This window comes from Rosa chinensis, chromosome 2, assembly GCF_002994745.2.
Source record: "Rosa chinensis cultivar Old Blush chromosome 2, RchiOBHm-V2, whole genome shotgun sequence".
NCBI classification, from domain to species: Eukaryota; Viridiplantae; Streptophyta; class Magnoliopsida; order Rosales; family Rosaceae; genus Rosa; species Rosa chinensis.
The window spans coordinates 331,697-356,012 of NC_037089.1; the positions used below are offsets into that span (position 1 = coordinate 331,697).

Consider the following 24,316-nt stretch of genomic DNA (forward strand, 5'->3'; position numbering starts at 1 on the left):
GAGGATGGTCTGCCTACGGTGCAGGCGGGGACTCAGACGGTCGGCGTGGATCAGAGGGGAAGTGCTGCGGCCGGGCCAGAGAAGGAGCGGATGCCTGCTCACAGGCGGGGTCCTCAAAAGGTTGTGCAACCTTCGGAAGATGTCACTGTGACAAGGGAGGAGCTGCCAGTGAGGGTGATGAGGGCCGTCACTGGGAGTCAGAGGGCGCTGGAGAGAAAGCGCCGGACGGCTGAGTCTCCTGACGAGGAAGAGGGAGACGAGGTGGTGATCGGGTCCCGTCGTCAGAAGAAGGCCCGACAGGCTCCCTCAAAGACTGCGGCGGTGGAGGGAGAGGCGCCCGCCGTCGGTGAGCTAGACTCGTTCGCCGAGTATGCGCCATTTATGACAGAAGGGGAGCGGGAGTTCTTGTTCCACCTGTGCGAGCGGCTGGGGTTCGGCGGTCTGGCGGGCATATCGCGCCCGACGGCAATTGACCAATCGCCCTTCAGCTCGGCCTTTGGCCAAATATCGGCGGGGTTACATGATATGTTCGTGGCGGCGTCGAAGCAGCCCCGGATTGAGGGAGAGCTCCGGGAAGAAATCGGAGGTCTCCAGAGGGAGTTGGCGGAGGCAAAGGAGAGACTGGCGGAGGTTGAGCGGGGGCTGGTCAAGGTGGAGTCTGATTATGCGGACGCCCGCGGCAAGCTTAATGCGGCCATCAGGAGGGACTTGGAGAGGAATGAACGCGTCTCCCAGTTGGAGCAGGAGATCGCATTGCTGCAGGAGCGGATAGCCGCTAAAGACAAAAAACTCATTATAGTGCAGCGGGAGTCTGCCGATAGGATGGCCGAAATGAAGCGGCTAGGGGGTAAGGTTACCCGCCTGAGAGCTGAAGGGAGTACCGCTGCGGCCGCCGCTGTCGAAGCGTTCAAGCAGTCGGCAGAATTTAAGAAGACACTGACCGAAGCGGCGAAGTCTGGGGCCCGGGCCAATATAGACATGTTGAAGCGGAAGGGTGCCATTGACTTTGCAAAGGCGTCACAGCCTGACGTGCCGGCAGCCGAGAGTGTCCCGCAGGAGACAGATGTCGTGCCTGCCCCAGCTGCGGGTACTCATTCGGGCAGCGGGGAAAGTGGCCCACATCCGCCGGAAGGGTCCCAGCAGACTCCCCAGCAGACCCCGTCGGAGGTGTCACGTGCCGGATTTCTGGAGGCACACACCCGGGTGGATGGTACCATAGAGACCCCCAGTCCGACAGCTCGAGGGTCCGATCAAGCGAGCCGATCGGTCGCGCCGCCGCCTGTTGAAGCCGCCGAGGTCGAAGCCAACCGCTGAAGCTAGCTGAGACTTCCATAGTTTTTTTTTTTTTTTTCGCTTTCCGCTTTTTTGTAGCCGCTGAGGCATATCAGTTTCTAAAGAATTTTGGGGCGTAACATAAATTTCTGACTTGGTTTGCCATGTAGTGTTTTTAAGTCATATTTTTCTTTTGTCGATCAATGAAACATTAAAGGAATTAAAATTGGTCCAAGTGCACCTCGTAGCGGACGAGGTCCGCCGACGATTGCTGGCGTTGCCAGTTGCCCTTAGTGCTAGACTTGGTAACAATGGTTTGAATAATTCCTCGTTTCATTGATAGCTGACTGATCAGTGTACAAAAGCGGGGTAGTACCCGTTGGGTAGCTTCCCTTAGCTAAATATTTGAACAAAAAATTTAGCTAAGTCAAGATGCTCTTGGGTAGCGTTCTGACTATTTGTAGTAATACCGAAGGTGTTCAGTATTCCAAGGGCGGGCCGATGTGACGCCGTCCTTGTCCATTAAGTAGAAGGTGCCTGGGCTAACGACTTCCACAATTTTGTACGGGCCTTCCCAAGTTGGGCGGAGTTTTGTCGGCGGCGGAATGACTTCCTTCATGACCGAGTCCCCCAGCTGGAGGTTTCGGGCCTTGACTCTGGCGTTGTAGAAACGTGATACCCGTTGTTTGTTTTGTAGATTGTGTAAGTGGGCCCTGCGTCTTTTCTCTTCTAGGAGGTCCTTGTCCAAGTTGACGCCGGCGCTGTTGTTCTCTGGGCAGTAGCCTTCGACTCTAGCGGTAGGTTGAGTAACTTCAATGGGTAAGACAGCCTCTGTGCCGAACATCATACAAAAAGGAGTTTCTCCGGTGGCGGAGGTTGGAGTTGTTCGTATGGCCCACAGAACCTCTGGGAGCTTTTCCGCCCATAAACCCTTGGCGTTGTCGAGCTTCTTTTTTAACAACTTTTTGATTATCTTATTTGCCGCTTCGACCTGGCCGTTGGTCTGGGGGTGGGCGACAGATGCAAACCTCAACTTGGTGCCTAAGTTGGTGGTGAAGGAGATGAGCTCGTCATTGTTGAACTGTGTGCCGTTGTCTGTAATGATTGTGTGTGGGACACCGTAGCGGCAGTAGATATTCTTCCAAAGGAAGCGAATTACCTTGGCGGTAGTTATTGCCGTCAGTGGCTCTGCCTCTATCCACTTGCTGTTGTAATCGATGGCAACAATGATGTATTTGAACTGACCCTTGGCAGTTTGGAATTTTCCCATCAGATCAAGGCCCCACGTGGAATGAATCCATGGGCCCACGATGATTGACAGTGGTTCCGCCGGTGCGTGTGGGAGATCTGCAAACTGTTGGCATTTGTGGCAAGACCTCGAAATCCGCCGGGCGTCATCACCAAGTGTGGGCCAGAAGTACCCTTGTCGCATTGTGCGGTTGGCCAAGGATCTGGTGCCCGAGTGGTTTCCGCATTCCCCACCATGGATTTCTGCTAGGACAACCCTTCCTTCCTCTAGGGTTAGACAGCGGAGGTTAGGATGGGTGAACCCCTGGCGGTAGAGCTTGCCGTGCTGGATGTTGTAGCGGGTTGCTCTTCGCTGGAGCTGTCTTGCCTGTACCTTGTCTTCTGGCAACGTTCCGTTGCGTTTATATGTAATGATCTCGTCCATCCAGCTGGGGTTGACCTGAACGTTGAAGATTTCCGCCAGGGTCTTTGTGATACTTGGCTTGTCAAGATACTCCACCCTTGTGTCCGCTGAACTCTGATGCGGTTGGGCGGTTGCCAGTCTCGCCAGTGAATCATCCTTGGCGTTCTTTTCCCTGGGGATTTGTGTGATTGTGTGAAATTTGAACTTCTTTAGCAACGTCTTTACGTACCCCAAATATGCCGCTAGCTACTGGTCCTTGGCTTGGAAGCTGTCGTTGACCTGATTGACGACTAGTTGGGAGTCGCTGAATATGTTGACGTTGTCAGCTCCGGAGTCAATGGCGAGGAGTAGACCGGCTATGAGCGCCTCGTACTCCGCCATATTGTTTGAAGCTTTGAAGTTGAATTTCAACGCGTACTCTGCGTTCAGTCCCCCGGGTCCGGTTAAGATGACTCCGGCGCCGCTGGCCTTGGCACAGGCGGATCCGTCCACGTGGAGGTTCCAATCGGACTGTGGGGGAGTTGCCTCTGCACTGGCTACTATTTCTGTTGCGGACTTTGTTTGAGTACTGGGTTCCGGCTGACGCTCGGTAAGTTCAGCGATGAAATCCGCTACTGCCTGGCCCTTCATGGCGGCTCTTGGCTTGTAATCTATGTCAAATTCACTGAGCTTGATGGCCTACTTGCTGAGGCGCCCTGAATGTTCAGGGTTCTGCATCACCTGTCTCAGCGGTTGATTAGTTAGCACATGGATTGTGTGCGCTTGAAAATATTGGCGGAGGCGCCTGGCGGCAATGATGAGTGCGAGAGCTAGCTGCTCCAAGGGTGGATATCTTGTTTCTGCCCCGTTCATGCCTCTGCCGGCATAGAAAACTGGGAGCTCGTCCTGTCCCTCCCGCCGGACAATGGCGCAGCTCACCGCTGATATCGATACCGCTAGGTATATGAACAGTGTCTCTCCTTGCACAGGGATAGAGAGTAGTGGGACTGCCGCTAGGTAATCCTTCAAGCCCTGAAATGCCGTCTGACATTCTGGGTTCCAGTTGATGACTTTCTTGTGAGTCGTTTTGAGGAGTTTGAAAAATGGGGCACACCTGTCAGTGAACCTGGAGATGAATCGAGAAAGGGCGGTTAACTTGCCTTGGAGGCACTGGACATGTACCTTATACTCAGGGTCCGCCAGGTCGAGTATGGCCTGTACCTTGTCCGGGTTAGCCTCGATTCCTCGTTCACTGACGATATAACCCAGAAATTTGCTGGCGGTGACGCCAAAGAAGCATTTTTCTGGGTTGAGACGCATGCCATAGGCCAGGAGGATGGTAACTATGATCTTGAGGTTTGCCACATGTCCGCTGGCCTTTATACTCTTGACCAACATGTCGTCCACGTAGACTTCGATTATCTTGCCCAAGTGTTCAGCGAACATAGCATTCATCAACCGCTGATAAGTTGCACCGGCGTTCTTCAGACCGAAAGGCATAACGTTGTAGCAGTACAGGCCTTTGTCGGTGGTGAAGGTGGTACACTCCTGATCGCTGGGATGCATCTTGATCTGATTGTAGCCGGAGAAAGCGTCCATCATGCTGAGGAGTTCATGCCCGGCTGTTGCGTCAACCAGCTGATCAATGCGTGGTAGAGGGAAACTGTCCTTTGGGCACGCCTTGTTGAGATTTTTGAAGTCAACACACATCCGCCACTTGCCACTAGGTTTCTTGACCATGACCAGGTTGGAGATCCACTGGGGATAGACTACCTGGCGGATGAATCCCATGCCCTGGAGCTTGGCGACCTCCTCCCCTATGGCGCGGTATTTCTCCTCGTCACAGGCCCTTCGCTTCTGCTTGATAGGATAGAAGGATGGCTTGATGGTTAGCTTGTGTGTGATGATTTCAGGAGAGATACCTGGCATGTCTGCATATGACCATGCGAAGACGGCGGCGTTGTCCCGTAGGAATTGAGTGAGTTCTGCCGCCACCTCTGGGTCTAGCTGAGCTCCTATGCGGACTGTCCGCTCTGGGTGCTCGTCGGATATGCTGATGACCTTCAACGATGTTTCTGGATTGACCGGTTCCTTCTTCACATATTTCTTCTCCTCATCCCTAGGATCCTCGAAGATATCTGGTGGCGGTGCCTGATTTCCTACCGTTAGGATTTCGTGGCGGCGGGTTGACCGCGCAATGGTGGTTGAGTAGCACTCTCTTGCCAATTGCTGACTTCCCTTGACACAGCCCGTGCCGTTGGGTGTGGGGAACTTCATGAGAAGCATGTATCCGGCGATGATGCATTTGAGCTTGTTGAGTGCCGGCCGTCCTATGATGGCGTTATACGAACTGAAACAATCCACAATTATAAATTCAGTATGTACCTCCGCCATACATGGACTGGAGCCGATGGTTAACCGCATGTAGTCAGAACCTAGCGGTTGAGTGATATCGCCGGAGAAGCTAAGCAATGGCTCATGGTCTTGTAGTAGTTTCTTGTTCCGCTTAAGGTTGTTGTAACAACCGCTGAATATGACATTGACAGCAGATCCGCTATCCAGCAGGATTCTTCCCACTGACCATCTGTCGAGAATGGCATCGATCAGAAATGGGTCGTCATGGGGTAGATGTGCTCCGCGCTCCTCCTCCTCTGAGAAGGTGATGGGCTCCCAACCAGACTTTGGGAGTTTGGCGGATCTCTCGTAGCGGATGTTACAGACTTCCTTTGGGTGATTGGCGCGTGCGTAACGCTTTCTTGCCCTGTGAGACATGTTGGTGATTAGAGCCCCGCCATCGATGGTGTTGATGCGGCCCAGTGGCTCAATGTTGGCAATTACAGGTGGCGGTTGGCGCACCTTGAATTGATCCATCTTGCCGTCACGGTACAAGGTCTCAATGGCCGTTTTGAGAGCGTTGCAACTGTTGGTATTGTGACCGCTGTCCTCGTGGTATTTGCACCACATGCCGGTGTTTCTTGGCTTGCCCTTTTTGGGGAATTTCGGTGAGGGTGGCGGTGGTATCTGATCCTTGCACTGATTGTAAATTTCCTCGTACGAGGCTGTGAGGACCGTAAATACCGCATACCGCTGAGAGGACTCCGTCTGCTTGTTGCGATTGTCCCCATGGGATGGGCGGTTGCCCTTGTAGTGGTTGTCTTTCTGCCTCTTGCTTTGATAACTGCTCTGTTGCCACTCCCTCTTCTTGTCAGCTGGCTGTGCAGTGGGGGCCTTGCTGGCGGTCTCCTGATGGCTGGAGGAGGGTTGAGATGATTTTGTTGGTGTTGCTGGTGGCGGTGGAGTTTCTCCATATGTGATAAACTCTGCCTGGGCATGAATGACCGCCTCACTCATAAGGTGATCATACGCCGCGTTTGGATGATTGTAGTTGAGGTGATAGAGGAATGGTCCCTTGAGGAGGCCCTGCTTGAAAGCCGCCGAGGCCATTGTTTTGTCGAGATCGCGGCACTGAGATGCTGCCGCCCGCCATCTTGTGACGAATGCCTTCAATGATTCGTCCTCTCCCTGCCGGACGCCAAACAACTGGCTCGTGTTGTGATGACCGGCGGACAACAAGATGAATCGAGAGAGGAAAGCATGAGATAACGCCTGGAATGAGCCGATGGACCTTGGCGGACACTCGAAAAACCAACTCATTGCCTCACTATCCAGCGTTTCGCTGAACAAGTGGCACAGGGTGGCGTCATCAAATCCCTTGTTGTTGGTGACCTTCTTGAACGTGTCCATGTGGACGAAGGGATCAGTCTTACCGCTATAATGTGACATTTTTGGGGTCTTTGCAAACGCTGGTCTGACGGCTTGCAAAATTGTAGCGGTGAATGGTCCTGGCCTGAACGCGAAGAGTGGGTTTGGGGCTGGCGCCGGGGTGCCTGCCTCCGCCAGGATTAGCCGCTGTTCTAACTGCTGTATCCTCTCCAAAATTTGGGCGGTTGCGTTGCCAGCGGGGCCTGCTCGGGCGCTCCGCGGAACTGACCCTCGCCCGGGAATGGGTAGATTGTCCTCAGTCCTTGCTCTAGTCCTCGAGGGATGGGTGCGCAGCGATGACTCTGCCTCCTGCTCCAACAGTTGGGGGACAGGGGTGGTCCCATTCCTGCCAGCTCAGGTGGGTTTAGCGGTACCTGCATTTGCACAATGGGTCCTATACCAGCGGTAGGCCGGCTATGTCTGGTGCTGTGTGACTGCTCACTTCGTGCTGGGTTGGCGTTTGCGTCCAGCGCCCGCTTTAGCTCGTCGAAACGTGTCATCAGCGTGGCCACCTGCTCTTGGGCCTCAGCCTTTTCCTTGCGCTCCTGCTCGCGCTCTCTGTTTGCTTTGTGGAGGTCCGCCAGTGCCAGCTCATACAAGGCGGTGAGGTCCTGACCTGGGGGGTGGCTGCTGCTTGGATTTGTTTCACCGCCAGGGTTGACTGGGGTGCTGAATAGTGCGCGGTTGATGCTTACCGCTGGGTGGGCGGGTTGGGGAACGGCGGACTGGTCTGCCTGCTCCTCGACATTTCCCCCGCTACCGTTAGTCATGGTAACTGTGATGGGATGACTTTTTGTTCAAGGTTTCCCACAGACGGCGCCAATGTTAATGTCTAAAAGTCTAGCGGTAGCTGGACTTTAGTTAACGCTGATCCGGCGGGCGGATCGATACTTCTGTTGTTAGTGGTTCCCGTTACCTGTCAAGTAAAATACAATGGGCGTCAGAGGGAGACCGCGCTGGGCGGTCTTCAACTCTCCGATGCCTAAGTTAGTCAATGTATTTATGTTGACAAAGTAACAGTAGGTAAGTGTTGAATGCGTAATAAATGAGGAGAGAGGAGAGGACCTTTTATAGGTGAGGGAGAGGATGATCTTCTCCTTGTTTTCGATGTGGGACTGATGTGCTTCAGTTCCCAGTTTCAGTAGCTTCTGATGCTAACTTGACACGGCGCGTGGCGGCGCGTCGGCGGTGCTTTGGGGTTGATCCGGGGCTCAGGCGGTAACCCGGCTAGCTGTCTTTACGCCAGTCACTAATATGGTGGGCGTTGGTACCCCTGGCGGTACAATGAGCGTGGCTCATTATAGCTAATTATGCTTGCAAATGCACATGTATGTACAAACTCCACCTCTGCCTTTACCGCAACGCCCTCCGCTTCAAAACCCTCACCTCCCTCGCCGCCGCCGTCACCTGCAACTTGAGGAATTGAAAAAAAAAAAAATATATATATATATATATATATATATATATATATATATTCCAGCGCCCAGCGCTGAGCAGCTCTGCCTAGACCGCCTAAACTCCGCCTAGACCGCCTAGGCGGCCGCCAAGGAGCCAAACGCCTACAGCCATCGCCTAGCCTATAATCAGAACGGTGACTAGACGCCCAGCGCCTAGGCACCGCCTAGGCCGATTTTTAGAACCTTGCCAAGGATTATCCTCCGTACCCAAGCTTCGACAACAACAGCCTGTAAAACAAACTAAAGTAGGGGTTAGGCTCGTACATCCAGTCATTGCCCATGCCCGCCTCCATAGCTAAGTTAAAAATTATGAGTTATTGTTTTGAGAAAAAGTAATAGATAAAAAACCGGTTTGCGATTTCACGTGATCGTCACCACTTAATTACAATCCCACGGCAATTGATCATCTTTCACACTTCCATTATAACCGTCCATCTAGCCAATCACTTTCCGGAATTCAATAATCACAAGGCTAGAGACAAAGGGGATTATTCAATAACAAGGGCATGGCGCACACTGCCCACCACCGGTGGCTCAAGGAGGAACATGCCTCTCCTTACATCCCTATCAATTGCCAACACATCAATCCAATCCACGCAAACCATTTCAATTGTAAAACAGATAATTTTCAAAACCATGCTAGAGGCCTCATATAAAACATAGTATATGCAAGAAAAACATAGATAGAGTTAAAGGCATCCCCTACTTGGAACTCTAGCTTTCTCTTGCAGCACTTGGCCTCAATGAAACCTTGTAGCAACCACCACTTCACAAGATCCTACCAAGATATCAAGCTTAGACCAAATAAGTGACATTAATCACGATAAACTAGGCTAGCTATTTACTCTCATTACTCTCCGAAGAAAACCTTTCCTTTAACCTAATTACTAACTAATAATCAGACCATTAGGGCTCTAATGGAGAGTTGGTTTTTCAGGAAAAAGTGACAAAAACACCTTTAGAAGACAAGTTGTCAAAAGCTGGAAACAGAGTTTAAGTAGGAACTGTTAAGGGCCAAGGAAGAGTGTTCAAAATACTTGAGGTAATTCTTGGAAAATTTTGGAAGGAAGATGGTTTAACAACCTACTCAGTAAGAATGAAATGGTTATAGAATTTTGAGTGAAGTCATGTGAAGAGTAAAGGTTTTAAAGGCTAAAGTAAAACGATGTGCAGATTCTTTCCAGAAATAACAGCTTCTATCCACCTATTTCAAAATTGCATAACTAATTCTAAAAAAATTATTTTAGGGTGATTCCAATTCTAGAATGTTCATCTATATGTCTAATATCTTTCTCCAGAACGAACTGATCCCAAATTCTCAATGATTCAGCTCCAGTTTTGAAAGGAATGCAGATGGGTCAGATTATACTGGAAACTGAAAAACTGCATAAATTGGTTCTTTTGTGTAAAGCTCTTTTGGTACCCAAAATGGCTGGTTAAGTAGAATCTAAGACACCTACAGAAAGTATCTGAAGTTTCTAAAGACTTAAAGTCTCAGTCACCCTTCAATACTATAAGGGGAAGGTCTTGTAGCTCACTAACATGATGTTTTGAAGACATGGTGTTTGGACAACAGTAACTCAAATAAGCTCTTTGGATCAAGCACGATTTCAATGTTTAAGATAACCATGGTCTAGCATAAATCCAACACATCAGAAAGAATGAAAGGTTCTAAGTTAAAGCAACAAGGTTCTAACAACAATAGTGACAAGTTGTAATCTGCAAGAGTTTGTAACAACAACCAAAGATATACAGAGTTTTATGGAAAGGATGATACTCACCAAAGACTAACCAAAAAGGTGAGTTTCTCTTGAGGGTTTTAACAGGAAAGAGAGCTGAGGGAGCTGATTGGATCGAGCCCAGGTGCAGGCCAAGAAATTCGCTCAATCTTGAACATGCAGAGTGAAATAGAAACTTCTCAATTTGTGGAAGAGTTGTTTTGAATGTATTGAGCCTAAAATTGAGGAAAGAAATAGGAACTTGATAGTTTAAGAATCTTACCAACTGTTGGTATCAGTCTCAAGATGATGTGAGGGATTCGGGTAGAGCAAGAGAGGGAATTCAAGCAGAAATCCGGAACAGGCTGTTTGGCTCCAAAACCAGCTGGTGTGCAAACAGTCTCTTTTGGGCGAGTGGTTGCGCAGGCGTGCCAGCACCGCGGGGTGCAGTCGTTGGGGTAGTCCCGTGACCTGACTTCTTCTTCAAGCGCTGTGGACGAGGAGAGCACCAACCTCGTCACAGGGTTCTTTTCTTGCCTTCCGGAGAAGGACTTCTTGCCTTACGCGGGTAAGGGCTTTGGTTGTGGTCTCTTTGCGTTTACCAAATCGATACTCAACGTTGAGAGGCTGAGCAGAGCAATCACTGGGAAGTTTGAGAGAAGCACGGGTTTGCTAAAGCGTGACTTTAGCTTCGCTGGGTGCGAGGGCGTTACCCTTGCTTCGCTGGAAGTAACAGTGGCGGTTGTGCTCGCAGTCGGCTCCTGGGGAGACTGGGACTGGAAGTACGGTCGCCGGGTTGAACTGGTGAGGCTGACAGTCGGCTCGCGAGGAGACTAGGACTGGCAGGCGGTCACCGGGTTTCAACGAGGTTGAGGGTTTGCTCCGGGGAGGCTTTGTAATCGCTGGGATTGATTGATTTGAGAGAGGTGTCCTTTTCTGTATCATCTTTAGCCTCTATATATAGGCTGCTGCAGATTCTCCTTCCTAATAGGAATGAAATACTATATTTTAGGCCACAGTTATTGGCCTTGAATCAAATCAAAACTCTTGATAGTTTTGATATTATCGTAGGCGATAATTAATAATTATCCGCCTCTGTCGCCGCTAGAATATAGGCAAAGATTAATTGCCTCTTAGAGTCCTGAACGCAATCTTCCTCTCAGTCGCGAGCTGTTTGGATATGTACGTATATATGTTCATGCAAATATATCTCTGCGAGGAATCCTCACGGCATGCAATTAGCTTATACATATATATATATATATATATGTCCTTCTGTTTAGATTCGCGAGCAAACTTGATTGTATAACACCATGACTCTTTGCATCTCACTGACAGCTAATATTTGATGGCCATCCTTCCTTAATTGTTTGTCTGCCATGCATGTGCAATTATATATATATATATATATATAAGCCTCATTGCAATCAAGCATGATTGACTCTTCCTCCAACTGCTCCACGTCCATAATGGCTATGTGAGACCCTTTGATTTCTTGCTTAATTGACCCATATGCATGAGCAATTGTATAAACCATTCGCGTAGGCCACGTTCCCTTGCGAATATATTAATTGTATGGGAAGATTCGCATGGCTCCTCTCGTACACATATTGGCATTCAAGCAAATAAGTCATCCTTAATTATCAAAGATTTGATAATCACTAGTAAATCAAGGAATATCCAGATTTGCTTCAAAATTGCTTGATCTCCAAGTAGGCTTTGATTAGCCTCAAAACAATATATTCCGAGCTTATCGAAAATATATAGCTTGGGCCACGGATACTGGCCCGGTTTTCTTCGAGTCTCCCTTAACGGGAAAAATGTTATTTTGGGTTCAAACATTGCCCCCCAGACCTCGAAGTCAAAGTTTCCCGTCTTAACTGAAGAGGTCTTGAGTCAACACTAATCTTGCAATGAAGTTGTTCTAAAGCCACTTGAATTGGCTTCACTGAAAACTGATAATTCAACAGACCTCAATTGCTAGGTCGTGAAACTTGAATGACATTAAGTCATCTTGACGAACAGTGAGATAGCTCATAATCAAAACGGCACATTACCTGATTGATAATCATGTGATGAACATGAATACCTGGCACTTTGATCACAAATGATATTAACTATCTCTGATGAATTTCCATCTTTCGCGAAATATGTTATGTCTAAAAATAGAGGCCACATATACTGGCCTTGTTGGATATATACTCATCTTTTGTGCCTATGTTCTGACCACAATATTAGCCTAGAAAGACATGATCACATCGAGCATTGATGTAGGCCTAATAGTCACATGAGACGAGTTACCAAGTGTGTAGGAGCTTCCCTTAGTTTATTTCTGAAGAAAATAATAAATGCTTGCTCAGGTAACCGTCATTGGCATGAACCATTTGCATCTCTGACAGTTTTGGAATTTGGATATGACAACAGAGGGCCACATGTACTGGCCTTGAATATTGGAGACCACATTCATGTCATGTGGATGAATCATAATCTCATACAGCATGGAGGCAACCAGTTATGCCCCCTCCCGGTGTTAGGAGATATATATTTTAATCATGCAATGCTAAGACCATCAACCATGAATAGTCAAGACCAGCATATGCAGCGATCAAACCGAGCTAGCATCATGTCTAACTAAATCTTGCCCATAATGTGCAGCAGCCTCAGACTAAGCCACTTATTAGAAACTACTTTCTTTCAATAGCATGATTTCATGCTTAGGTCACAAGACTTGATGCAGCTGTGGTGTACTTGCTTCAAACCATCAGTAAATCACATGGAGAATGTGATAACTAGCCTACTTTTGCATCTTGTACCTAAGCACCATGGAACAACAAATTGCCAAATCATCAACTTCAGCCTCATGCCCGAAAGAATCTTGGCCTCTAATCAGTATCAGTGAGCATGTAGCAATGCCTTCCTCACGGGCTTTGTTGCTTCCAACCAGTATATACAAAGTATGTATAACACTCAATCATATTCTTTTCACCACTTCATATGTAGCTCAATTGGTTCCAGCTCTTCGTTCTTACAGCAGATTCTTCTTGCAATTCCAGAAATCAGCTTGTTCTTCCTCACACACTTATTGCACATGACTTACTCAAAATAATTCAACTGCTGCCAAGAACTCCTATCAGCTTCTTCTTTGCTCTGTAGATGGCAGTTTGCTCTGTCCATATGGTGCGCCCGGTTTTGATGTCTGGAATGAAGCATGTCAACTGTAGGTGCTAGTGCAGGACACCAAAATGTGAGTGTGCCATCCGGTGTGAGCTAGGCAAAAGTTAAGCCTCTGTGGACCATTTAGGATTGATATGCTCTTGTGATCTCTCAGGGACACACTAATATGAGGATTGGTAGTCCTGCCCCCAAGTCTGCACATCTTCATAGAAGGGTTCTCTCAGACATCTTATCAAACACCTCGTGGGCATATCTCAGATTCGCAGATTTTGGGCGAAAACTCAACTGAATAACCCACAGGACATTAATTTACCACCAGACAGTGTACAAACAATGAAACAAAAGTTACTTCCTGGGGATTGTGCTTGATTCCTCGAAGCGGCAGTGGGAGCTGTGGATTAATCTTGCCTGGATATGGAGTCCCCTGGATATCAATCTGTTTCTTTCCTCGCCGACGAGATTATAACTCTCTCTCTGAAGCTGCTATGGCATTGAGAACCTCCCTTTCTCTTGTCTCTGTCTTGACTTCTGCCACTGTACTGGCATACTGTCCATTAAAGACCAATCGCTGGCCCTATAGATCGAATTCGCCTCAGCTAGAGCATAGCTTGTTGGAAATTTTCTGGCGTAGCGCTTCGCGGATCGAATCGCGTCGATGCCAATTGCACTCAGCGAGCGCCGCTTCTTGTGATAATTGCTCGCCAGAAAAGCTTTCGCGAAACCTCGCGAGCGCTAGCGGCCAGTCGCTTGCGGTCACCCTCCGCGGCCACTCGCTTATGTCCTCACTCGCGGCCAGTCGCTGATGTCTCCGTGTGCGACGCTCGCGGTCACTCGCCTTCGCTCGTGGGGTCTTGGCTTTGCGGCCGCGCGCGATTAGTGGTCGCTTACTTATGCGGACAAACGCTCGCGCTGCGGTCGCTTGCTTCTGTGGTCGCTCGCTTTCGCTCGCGGACAGTCGCTCATGCGCCGCAACTCTCTTTTTGTATTTTCTTTTTTTCTATTTTTTTTTTTTTAACTAACAGAAAGATGCAAACTAAAAATTAGAAGCAAATAAAGAGGCTATCATCAGTGCGTTTGGCTAACCTCTAGAAGGCCACGGAGGAGGCCATCTATGCTTCACTCCAAGCTCCGATGTATTAAACTTTATAGCATGAAAATCCCTCTTGTAAGAGCTTGTAGGAAAGCAACAAAGATACTTCACGTCAGACACTTGAAAGAAATTTGGCTCGTAGAAGGAATAATATTGCCCCCCAAGTATCTTTGTTGGTTGACGAAGCGAGATCTTCAATTGCAATTTTGGAGATAATAATGTTCCAAGATCGGCTTTGTTGCCAACTACCATATCATAGAACATAGTGTCTTCAGAATAAGCCACTGCAGGTTGGCTTTTGTATTTGACCACTTGTTGGTCTAAAATCTCCATATCAAGAGCTTCAAAGGACTTGTACTCCTGCATATGATTTTTGGAATCAATAATTAAATTATAATTATCATCATATTCATCATAGATTGGCTCTGTGTCAAGACTGGACTTGGGGTCACCAAATCCTTCTTTACAAATTTCAAAGCCACTGACTAGCCTTGAAACATATATGAATATCTTCAAATTGAATTGATTAATAAAGCCACAGATTGGCTTCTCAAGACCAAAACATAATTGATAATCAAGTGGCCCATGCCTTAATTGATAATTAAGTGAACCACACCCTTGACCTTCTGCATGATGAGGACGTCCAGCAACCATATAACAACTTAATTCATAATTAAGTTGATTGTGGCTTTGATTACCTTGGTCATGATGACGTCCAGTAGCATAACCATAATTAAATTGATCATACAGCTGCTTCTGGTTATTAGGGGGGTGAACCTGGACAATATCATGCCCCCCATGCATCTGATCAATAGCCACGTATTTGGCTTGATCAGTGGAGAAATCATATATTTGTTCTGAGACAATTATATTGTCAGAGGAACAATCTTGTTGACCATCTTCTCCATGCAAAGCCTCTATGTAAGGTCGTGACTCATCAATGAGGCATTTAAGTTTATTGCCATCTGTAGGCAATTCAACCTCAGAAACAACCTCTTCGCGTGAAGATTTTTGGCTTTCCAATTCGCCTTGCTGTAAACCGAATTGAGTAGTCAAGCTGGGACCTTCCTTGCGCGAGGTCACGAACTCCGATGAGGTATGCTTGTTTTGATCCTCTATAGCGTTCAAAATTGTCTTATGACGCTCATCCTGTTCGGCAGTGATGGTTATAGCTTGCGCTTTCAAGGCGCTTTCTGTCTGTGTAACCTTCTGCCTGGTACTCTCCGCGTATAGAGTCATACGCTGCTCAAACTCGCGGCGGAGCCTTTCTGATTTTGCAGTTTCTCTGGCAAGATCCGCGTCCATCTTCTTGCGATGGTTCTCGACATTCTCCATAAGGTTCGCGAGTGTCTCCTCGAAGGTCGCTCCTTCCGGGATAGGCTTCGAAACAAAAGCCTCTTCTGTTGTAATGTCGTCATAATTGGTGGCAACACTGGCCATCTTTTCACTTTAGGAATCTCCTTTGGTAAAGCTTTTCCTCTGGCATCCCAATGATGGTGAACACAAAAGACTCTAGAAAGGTCCTACCGGGTGTGCCAAAATGTTTGGCTCCAAAACCAGCTGGTGTGCAAACAGTCTCTTTTGGGCGAGTGGTTGCGCAGGCGTGCCAGCACCGCGGGGTGCAGTCGTTGGGGTAGTCCCGTGACCTGACTTCTTCTTCAAGCGCTGTGGACGAGGAGAGCACCAACCTCGTCACAGGGTTCTTTTCTTGCCTTCCGGAGAAGGACTTCTTGCCTTACGCGGGTAAGGGCTTTGGTTGTGGTCTCTTTGCGTTCACCAAATCGATACTCAACGTTGAGAGGCTGAGCAGAGCAATCACTGGGAAGTTTGAGAGAAGCACGGGTTTGCTAAAGCGTGACTTTAGCTTCGCTGGGTGCGAGGGCGTTACCCTTGCTTGGCTGGAAGTAACAGTGGCGGTTGTGCTCGCAGTCGGCTCCTGGGGAGACTGGGACTGGAAGTACGGTCGCCGGGTTGAACTGGTGAGGCTGACAGTCGGCTCGCGAGGAGACTAGGACTGGCGGGCGGTCACCGGGTTTCAACGAGGTTGAGGGTTTGCTCCGGGGAGGCTTTGTAATCGCTGGGATTGATTGATTTGAGAGAGGTGTCCTTTTCTGTATCATCTTTAGCCTCTATATATAGGCTGCTGCAGATTCTCCTTCCTAATAGGAATGAAATACTATATTTTAGGCCACAGTTATTGGCCTTGAATCAAATCAAAACTCTTGATAGTTTTGATATTATCGTAGGCGATAATTAATAATTATCCACCTCTGTCGCCGCTAGAATATAGGCAAAGATTAATTGCCTCTTAGAGTCCTGAACGCAATCTTCCTCTCGGTCGCGAGCTGTTTGGATATGTACGTATATATGTTCATGCAAATATATCTCTGCGAGGAATCCTCACGGCATGCAATTAGCTTATACATATATATATATATATATATATATATATGTCCTTCTGTTTAGATTCGCGAGCAAACTTGATTGTATAACACCATGACTCTTTGCATCTCACTGACAGCTAATATTTGATGGCCATCCTTCCTTAATTGTTTGTCTGCCATGCATGTGCAATTATATATATATATATATAAGCCTCATTGCAATCAAGCATGATTGACTCTTCCTCCAACTGCTCCACGTCCATAATGGCTATGTGAGACCCTTTGATTTCTTGCTTAATTGACCCATATGCATGAGCAATTGTATAAACCATTCGCGTAGGCCACGTCCCCTTGCGAATATATTAATTGTATGGGAAGATTCGCATGGCTCCTCTCGTACACATATTGGCATTCAAGCAAATAAGTCATCCTTAATTATCAAAGATTTGATAATCACTAGTAAATCAAGGAATATCCAGATTTGCTTCAAAATTGCTTGATCTCCAAGTAGGCTTTGATTAGCCTCAAAACAATATATTCCGAGCTTATCGAAAATATATAGCTTGGGCCACGGATACTGGCCCGGTTTTCTTCGAGTCTCCCTTAACGGGAAAAAATGTTATTTTGGGTTCAACCACAGGCTTGCATCCGAACGGCTTCCGCTTCGAGGGGTATACAGGTCTCAAAATGAATCCGATAGAGCTGAAATTTGGAGGATAGATAGAGGAGACATAGGCAAACAATTTTTATGAAGAAAGTTTTTTTATCGGAAGTCCCTAACTTGGAGTTTCGAGGCATGCAAACACACTGATATGCCCAGCAAAGAGAGAAAGGGCGAGAAGAGGAGGGTGGACGACGACCTCTGGTTTGGGACTCTCCCTTTTGAATGTCTGGAGTGATGTTCTTGGAGGAGTTGCCATATGCATGGTGATAACGTGGAACAGAGTTGCTGATCGAGGTTTCTTTTCCCTCTACCCAACTTTGACATGAACAAAGAAAGAGGAAAAGTTGGGCTTTGCGTGTGGGCTAGATGACTTAGCTTGGGGAAAGTGAAGGAATTGAATCAGATAAATTTGGGGTAAAATAATAGGTTGTAAAAACCAAAATAATGGGGAAAAATAAAAGTAAAATAAGTAAATACAAGAAAACTCAAATTAAAGTGTTGGCAAGACCAAATAAGGATTGAGCCTCACCAAACTTGTATTTAGATAGAAAAATGGCAAAGTAAGTTTTGTCGGAATTTTGTTCGAGTTTGAAAAACAGAATGAGTAAATAAATTGTGCTTTTGAAAGTTGGTGGGATGGTTAACGAGTAAGCGTCGGGTAAGGCGAGTAGAAATTCCGCCAATTGTTAAGAAAAGTACAATAAGAAAATCGTAAACACACGCTCAAGTAGATTTCAAAATTATGCAAGGATGTTATTACGAGCTACAAGAACCTTACAGGATCAAGGGAGATGTTCGGGTCAAGGTCAACTAACTTATTGGGTTAGGTTCACTAGCATACCCGTCTGTTGGGTGCCCAAAGTAAATTTTGGACTCCAATCTTATGCTATTTTTGGGCCTGAGGCCCGAGCCCAAACTAATTCCAAAAGTATTTAGCTGAACAAAGGTTGTGAAAAATTATCCCGTCCAAAAGTGACGTTCGGAATTTCACGGGGTCTACAATTTGTGAGATCCTATATAAGAAAATTTAACCAATGTACTCGAAGTTGCCAAGGACAAGAGAAGAAGAGCGAATATAATCCAATACAGTAGAGGAGATAGATATCATATTATTTAGAGCTAAAATCATTTTACCACCCTAAACTTTAAACCTAAAATCATTTGTGTCCCCAAACTTCTAATTTGATCACATATGTCCTTATACTCTCCAATATGATCAACCAATGCCATTAGTAGACTCATTCATCAATTTCTTCATAAATTGGAGATGATGAGAGTCCACTTAGGGTCAGTTTTTAGCTTTGGACATGGAAATGATGTGTTTCTTGCATGATTGAAGGCCAAAATCTAGTTTGAGTGGGCAACACTATATGAAGAAATTGATGGATTAGTTAAGGATTGACTATAATCAATCACATTGGAGAGTACAAGAGCACAAGCGATTATATTAGTTAAACAATGCTTCACAATGATTTTCCTTTTCGTTTTAAAGACACATATATATATATGTACAAGCATGCATCTGCAGAAAAAGTAATGTTATTGCTATTTTGTTGAACAGGAATGTATATTTTGTGATATGCAGTAACTTTTGTCCACAGTTTAGCAGGTTTGAAAGAACAATAAATAAAATGAGTTTTACAGAACTGAATAAAGCAACTGGCAGCTTCAGTTTGGACAATGTTATTGGATTTGGAAAAATGGGGACTATATATGTACAAGGCCACACTTTCAAATGGTTGGTTTCTTGCGGTTAAGAAGTTGCATCATGACTCTGAACAATCTGAGAAGCAATTCATATCAGAGCTACTGGCTCTGAGCAGATTGAGGCACGTTAACTTGATTCCTCTGCTCGGATTCTGCATACAAAACAATGAGAAGCTTCTTGTGTACAAATACACGTCAAACGGAAACCTCTATAATTGGTTGCACCCAGTTAAGATCGCCATTGGGGTTGCAAGAGGCTTGGCATGTCTCCACCATAACACCAAATTCTGAATAGTCCACCGCAGCCTAAGCTCAAACTGTATATTGCTTGATCATTATTTTGAACCCGGCCAATATGTCCAACTTTGGAAATGCAATCATCTCGAACCGAGGAGGAGTAATGTTTTTGTGCTCAAGTGACAGTGAGTCCGGGCAGTATGTTAACAGCGGGCTGTGGGAGTCAGATTTTGTGAAGAAGGATGTGTATGAGTATGGAGTTGCGCTTGTTGAGCTAATCACAGGCAAGGAGCCTATAACTACTGGCTGTTCAAACAGTCTGTACAGGACTTTGGTTGAATGGATTGATCATGTTTCAACTAGCTCATTCATTTTCAATGACGCCATTGATAGACATCTAATTGGGCAAGGGTTTGATGAGGAGATCATTCAGTTCCTTAAAATTGCATGTGACTGCGTTCAGCCATATCCATTTCAGAGGTCTACAATGCTTAAAGTATACAGAAGACTCGGCACTATTGGGCAGAATTATGACATTCCATGTGATTCTGGATTTCTGATATAACTTGGGAACAGGATCCAATACGGGTCGGCCAAGAACTTGAGCACTAAATTAAACAAACAGGGAACTGTAATTGTTGTCAGTTTTCAATTAGTTTGGAACCCTAAAGTACTGTAGAACTACCATTGAGACAGATAGAAGATGTTGTAGTGTATATTATGAGTCTCTAACTACAATGTATGATTTATGTTGGTGGTGAAATGGTATGTCTGCTATCAGTTGATTTAGTTCTAGCTGTTCTGAGTTCAATATTAATAAAGTAAAACGTGTATAAACAGAGATGAGTTTCTAATCTAACAAGTTTATTTTTTCAAGCCAAGACATCAACACAGGCCACAGAAGAGACTATGCATGAATGAAAATTCTGAGACTCGTGCACCCTATCATGTGCACTTTGATGGTTTATTACTGTGACACAAGGAATTAGTAGAATAAATTCTTTTTCTTTTTAAATGGAAATTACACAGGAGAGTATAGAAGACAAACGTAAGCGCTGATGTAAAAACAATTCAAATTATGATGAACCGTAAGCGCCAATGAAATACTAGTCTCCGGAGTACGTACAAGTAGAACAGAAAAGGAAGAAAGCCTGTATACTATAGTATTAAAACAAAGACTCTACTTATAAGTTTTAACTGAAAAAAAACAGAGACGCAAAGCAAAGCAATAACGCAATGGCGGAGTTTGAAGTGAAGAACAAACAAGTGTTGTTCAAAAACTATGTCGAAGGCTTTCCCAAAGAGTCGGACATGGTCGTTACAGATGCTTCCACCATCAGACTCAAAGTTCCGGCAGATGCTCCCAATTCCGTTTTGCTCAAGAACCTCTACTTGTCCTGCGATCCAGTCATGCGCATCCGCATGAGGAAACCTGGAGACGAAACTTCATCTTATTTTACGCCCTATGCCCCTGGCTCCGTATGTAATGATGATTCCTTCAATTCTCTCTTTACTTAATTGCGCTCTTCAATTTTCCTTTAATTGTTTTTGCTTCCATACAAAATTTTGGGGTTTTCAGTTTCAAGACTCTCTCTCTCTCTTTTTATTTCTACCATATAAAATTATCAACCTGCGATTCCAATTTTCTTCTCTTATACTGAACTTGATTACATCCTAGTTACTTGGAACTTTTTAAAGCATTGACTGGTGGTATATATACAGTTTCAGTTTCCAGTGTTAGAGATTATAATGGCCAAACAATTCTAATGGTTATTAATTAATGCAGCCTTTGAGTGGGCATGGAGTGGGTGAAGTTGTAGATTCTGGGCACCCAGACTTTAAGGAAGGTGAACTTGTCTGGGGAATAACCAAATGGGAACACTACACCTTAATCACGCAACCAGAAAGCCTCCATAAGATCCAACACGCTGACGTTCCTCTTTCCTACTATACCGGTATACTTGGTAAGTCATTTGCTCACAAATTCATATATGCTCGTATCTTTCTTGGTTTACTTTACTCATCTGTTTGTCTCATCAACTATTGGCAACTGTTTTATATAAGATGGCCATTTCAATGAGTGTCCCAATCTAGAATATTAATTAGGACATTTTAGGAGAAATATAATTCTTAGGTGGGAGCTGGCAGCTCATTGGTGACTGTAGAAAATAACATAGCAATATTCTGTATTACCACTTTATATAATGGCGCCTCTTTTAAGTTTCAGGGTAATAACTTGAACTTTTGCAAACTACTGTAAAATATTTCAAGCGCATTGTTATATTGCTTTGGAGCGAGTCTGTGATGCATGTTTTCACTTCTGGACTCCAAGATGTTTGAGACTTTGATAGTTCGCTTGGCCATTGGAAATTGCAATCATATTTGTAGCAGAACTTTATAAAAGAGATGCTGATATCAGCTTGGGTTGAGTCTCCTCAATTACTTAACTTGAGCTGGGACTTATGAGTTATAACTTATAAGCAAGGTCTTGTCTTCATCTTTATAGTGGTTGGAGAACAGGCACTAGTAGAGCCAATTCTACTGGTATTAAAAGCTGTATGTTACTATGTTTCTGTAGTCTTTGCCATGTATCTTCTGCTTTTACTCTCAGTTCTCCCTGTAAATTTGTGTGCATTTATTCATTGTCCTTTTATAGGTATGCCTGGGATGACCGCCTATGCAGGCTTCAATGAAGTTTGTTCTCCTAAGAAGGGAGAATATGTCTTCATTTCAGCGGCATCAGGTGCCGTTGGTCAGCTGGTTGGACAATTAGCAAAATTGTTGGGTTGTTATGTCGTTGGAAGTGCTGGAAGTAAAGAAAAGGTATAAAGTTAACATCAATTGGCCAATTTACATGCCTGTCAGATGCCGTTTAGAGTGTAATATATTGGTCACACAAGACTGATACTCTTGTTCTTCTGAACTGCTTTCATACTAGGTTGACCTTTTGAAGAATAAGTTAAATTTTGATGAAGCTTTCAACTATAAGGAAGAGCATGACTTAACCGCAGCTCTGAAAAGGTCAGTCCATAATTTACCAAGGAACCTTAATATTGCTCTGGAACTCAAATAACATATGTTGAGATTCATTGATCTCCTTGTCTATTTCCCGTAAATACTCAAACTTGGCTTCATCTATATATCTTCACAAATTGCTGCAAAAGTAAGTCGGATATGGCCTATACAACTTAAAGTTGCATATGAACCAGGCCATACAGTGAGATAGCACTGTGTTTAGCTATGTTTTCATCAGAATAGGAAAGAAAAACATTGAGAACTCAGATAAGAAAAAGGAAATCACGATCTAAGAATCTGTTCCAACATTATTTCCTTCAATCACAAAGAGTTTGGGAGTTTCATTAGTCTTGTAGGCAATGAGTCTTCTAATGGTTAATGTGGATTTATGACTTCTTGTTGGACATTTGGAATATGAAAAACTTTCCATTTGAAAAGATGCATCGTTTTTGTTGACCAGTCCTTTAAATTAAAGAGTTGCAAGGGTTGACCCTTTATCAATGGTCTCGTTGAACTGGTTTGAGCAGTCGATGTCTCAATGAAACTAGCACTTAATTAGCTGTATGATGATCAGGTATTTTCCAGAAGGCATTGACATATACTTTGAGAATGTTGGTGGAAAATTTCTGGATGCAGTCCTGCTCAACATGAGAGTTCACGGCCGGATTGCAGTGTGTGGAATGATTTCACAGTACAATCTTGAAAAGCCTGAAGGTGTGACAAATTTGATGTGCCTTGTATACAAGCGGATTCATTTGCAAGGATTTACAGTCCGCGATTACTATCACCTCTATCCCAAGTACCTGGACTATATTCTGCCTTGCATAAGAGAGGGAAAGGTGATATACTTGGAAGACATTGCTGAAGGCCTTGAGAACGGACCATCAGCGTTGGTAGGACTCTTTAGTGGTCGCAATGTTGGCAAACAACTAGTTTCAATTTCCCACCAGTAGGTAACGTACTGAGTTTGGAGGCCTTTCCCTGTACTTGTTGTATATCTTGCTTGTTCCAAGTATGTTTAACATGAAATAAAATTTGTGAGGTTATGCTTGAATTAGTGAAATTTCCATCCCCATGTTAAATGTTAGGCAAGGAAGGCCTTTTTTTAATTGTCTCCACCCATGACAGTGCAATGGGGCCATCTATGGCCCAAACTGAGCTTGGGCCTTTGGGCTTATCATATGACGAAATTTTGTGGGCTGAAATATTACTGGGGAAACCCATTTTAATGGGCTTGAGCCTCGAGGGGCTACGCTGAAAGAGACCTTAAGGGCTACCTTTGGGCTTCCCATATAGCTGGCCCTCATGAAGCGTTCCTTGGAAATTTGTTTGAAATCTTTCTACTTTTCTTTTTTAATTCAGCTTTCTTTGGCATTTTAATATGGGTGTTCCTAAATGTATCCAGCAAATATCTTAACATACCCAGCCCTAGAATATTATATTAAATTTTCTAAATTTACCCTTAAGTAAAATACACCAAGCTAAAAACCCAGCAAAAAAAAACGCAAGATGCTGTGAAGGGCTCCAAATTTGTGTCTCTTTGTACAACAATAAAGAAAAGTTTTCAACGAAAGCAACAAAAACAAAGCTCGGATTCTCCTCCATGTTGTTTCTGTAAGAATCACAGCAAGCTGCCAAAGATGCAACAAAGTTTACATCAGTCCATTCATATTGATTGCTGAAACTATTGTGTGAAGTTCTCATAAAATCAAGGTACAATAATGCAAATGCAAGATAGCCTAACAGCTTCCCAAATCCAAAATCACTTGTATCCATGAGTCTTCTCCCTGGCAAGTTCGGCTTCCAGAGGAGTATTGAACTCAATGAAGCAGTACGTAGCCCATTGTCTTCTACGTCTCTTGGATTTGGTTGCTGGGTTTGTAAATCAAAGCAAGGGTAAAGTTGGAAGTTATAGGACAATATTTTAAGTGCTGGGTGTATTTAGATATTTACTGGGTACATTTAGAAAGACCCACCCTTTTAATATTTATTTTGACTAGCCGGTTTGGTTTTCTTGGTAATTTGTATGAAAGTTTTCTTTCTTAATTTAGCTTTCTTTGGCATTTTAATATATATTTTGACTGGCTAGTTTGGTTTTATGTGATGGATTAGAAGAAAGGGTTTTTGTCCATTTACACCATTTTTAGAGATTTTTTTTTTCCACTTACCCTATTAAGTTTTTTTAATTCCCTCTTACCCAAAACAC

The 24,316-nt window shown here is 45.1% G+C and overlaps 1 protein-coding gene across 1 annotated transcript; it reads left to right on the forward strand.

Moving 5' to 3' along the window:
* The first annotated feature begins 20,285 nt into the window (after nucleotides 1-20,285).
* LOC112190633 (2-alkenal reductase (NADP(+)-dependent)) lies at nucleotides 20,286-23,173 on the forward strand. The gene is made up of 5 exons (XM_024330083.2): nucleotides 20,286-20,574; nucleotides 20,882-21,059; nucleotides 21,752-21,918; nucleotides 22,034-22,116; nucleotides 22,685-23,173. Exons 1-5 carry the CDS (start codon nucleotides 20,332-20,334, stop codon nucleotides 23,061-23,063), a joined length of 1,050 nt encoding a protein of 349 aa, XP_024185851.1. The 5' UTR covers nucleotides 20,286-20,331; the 3' UTR covers nucleotides 23,064-23,173.
* Nucleotides 23,174-24,316: the final 1,143 nt, after the last annotated feature.

Coding starts and splice junctions, on each gene's coding strand:
- LOC112190633 (XM_024330083.2), top strand. CDS start 20,332: ATGGCGGAGTTTGAAGTGAAGAACAAACAAGTGTTGTTCAAAAACTAT. Junction 20,575..20,881: donor CGCCCTATGCCCCTGGCTCC/GTATGTAATGAT, acceptor TAATTAATGCAG/CCTTTGAGTGGGCATGGAGT. Junction 21,060..21,751: donor CTACTATACCGGTATACTTG/GTAAGTCATTTG, acceptor GTCCTTTTATAG/GTATGCCTGGGATGACCGCC.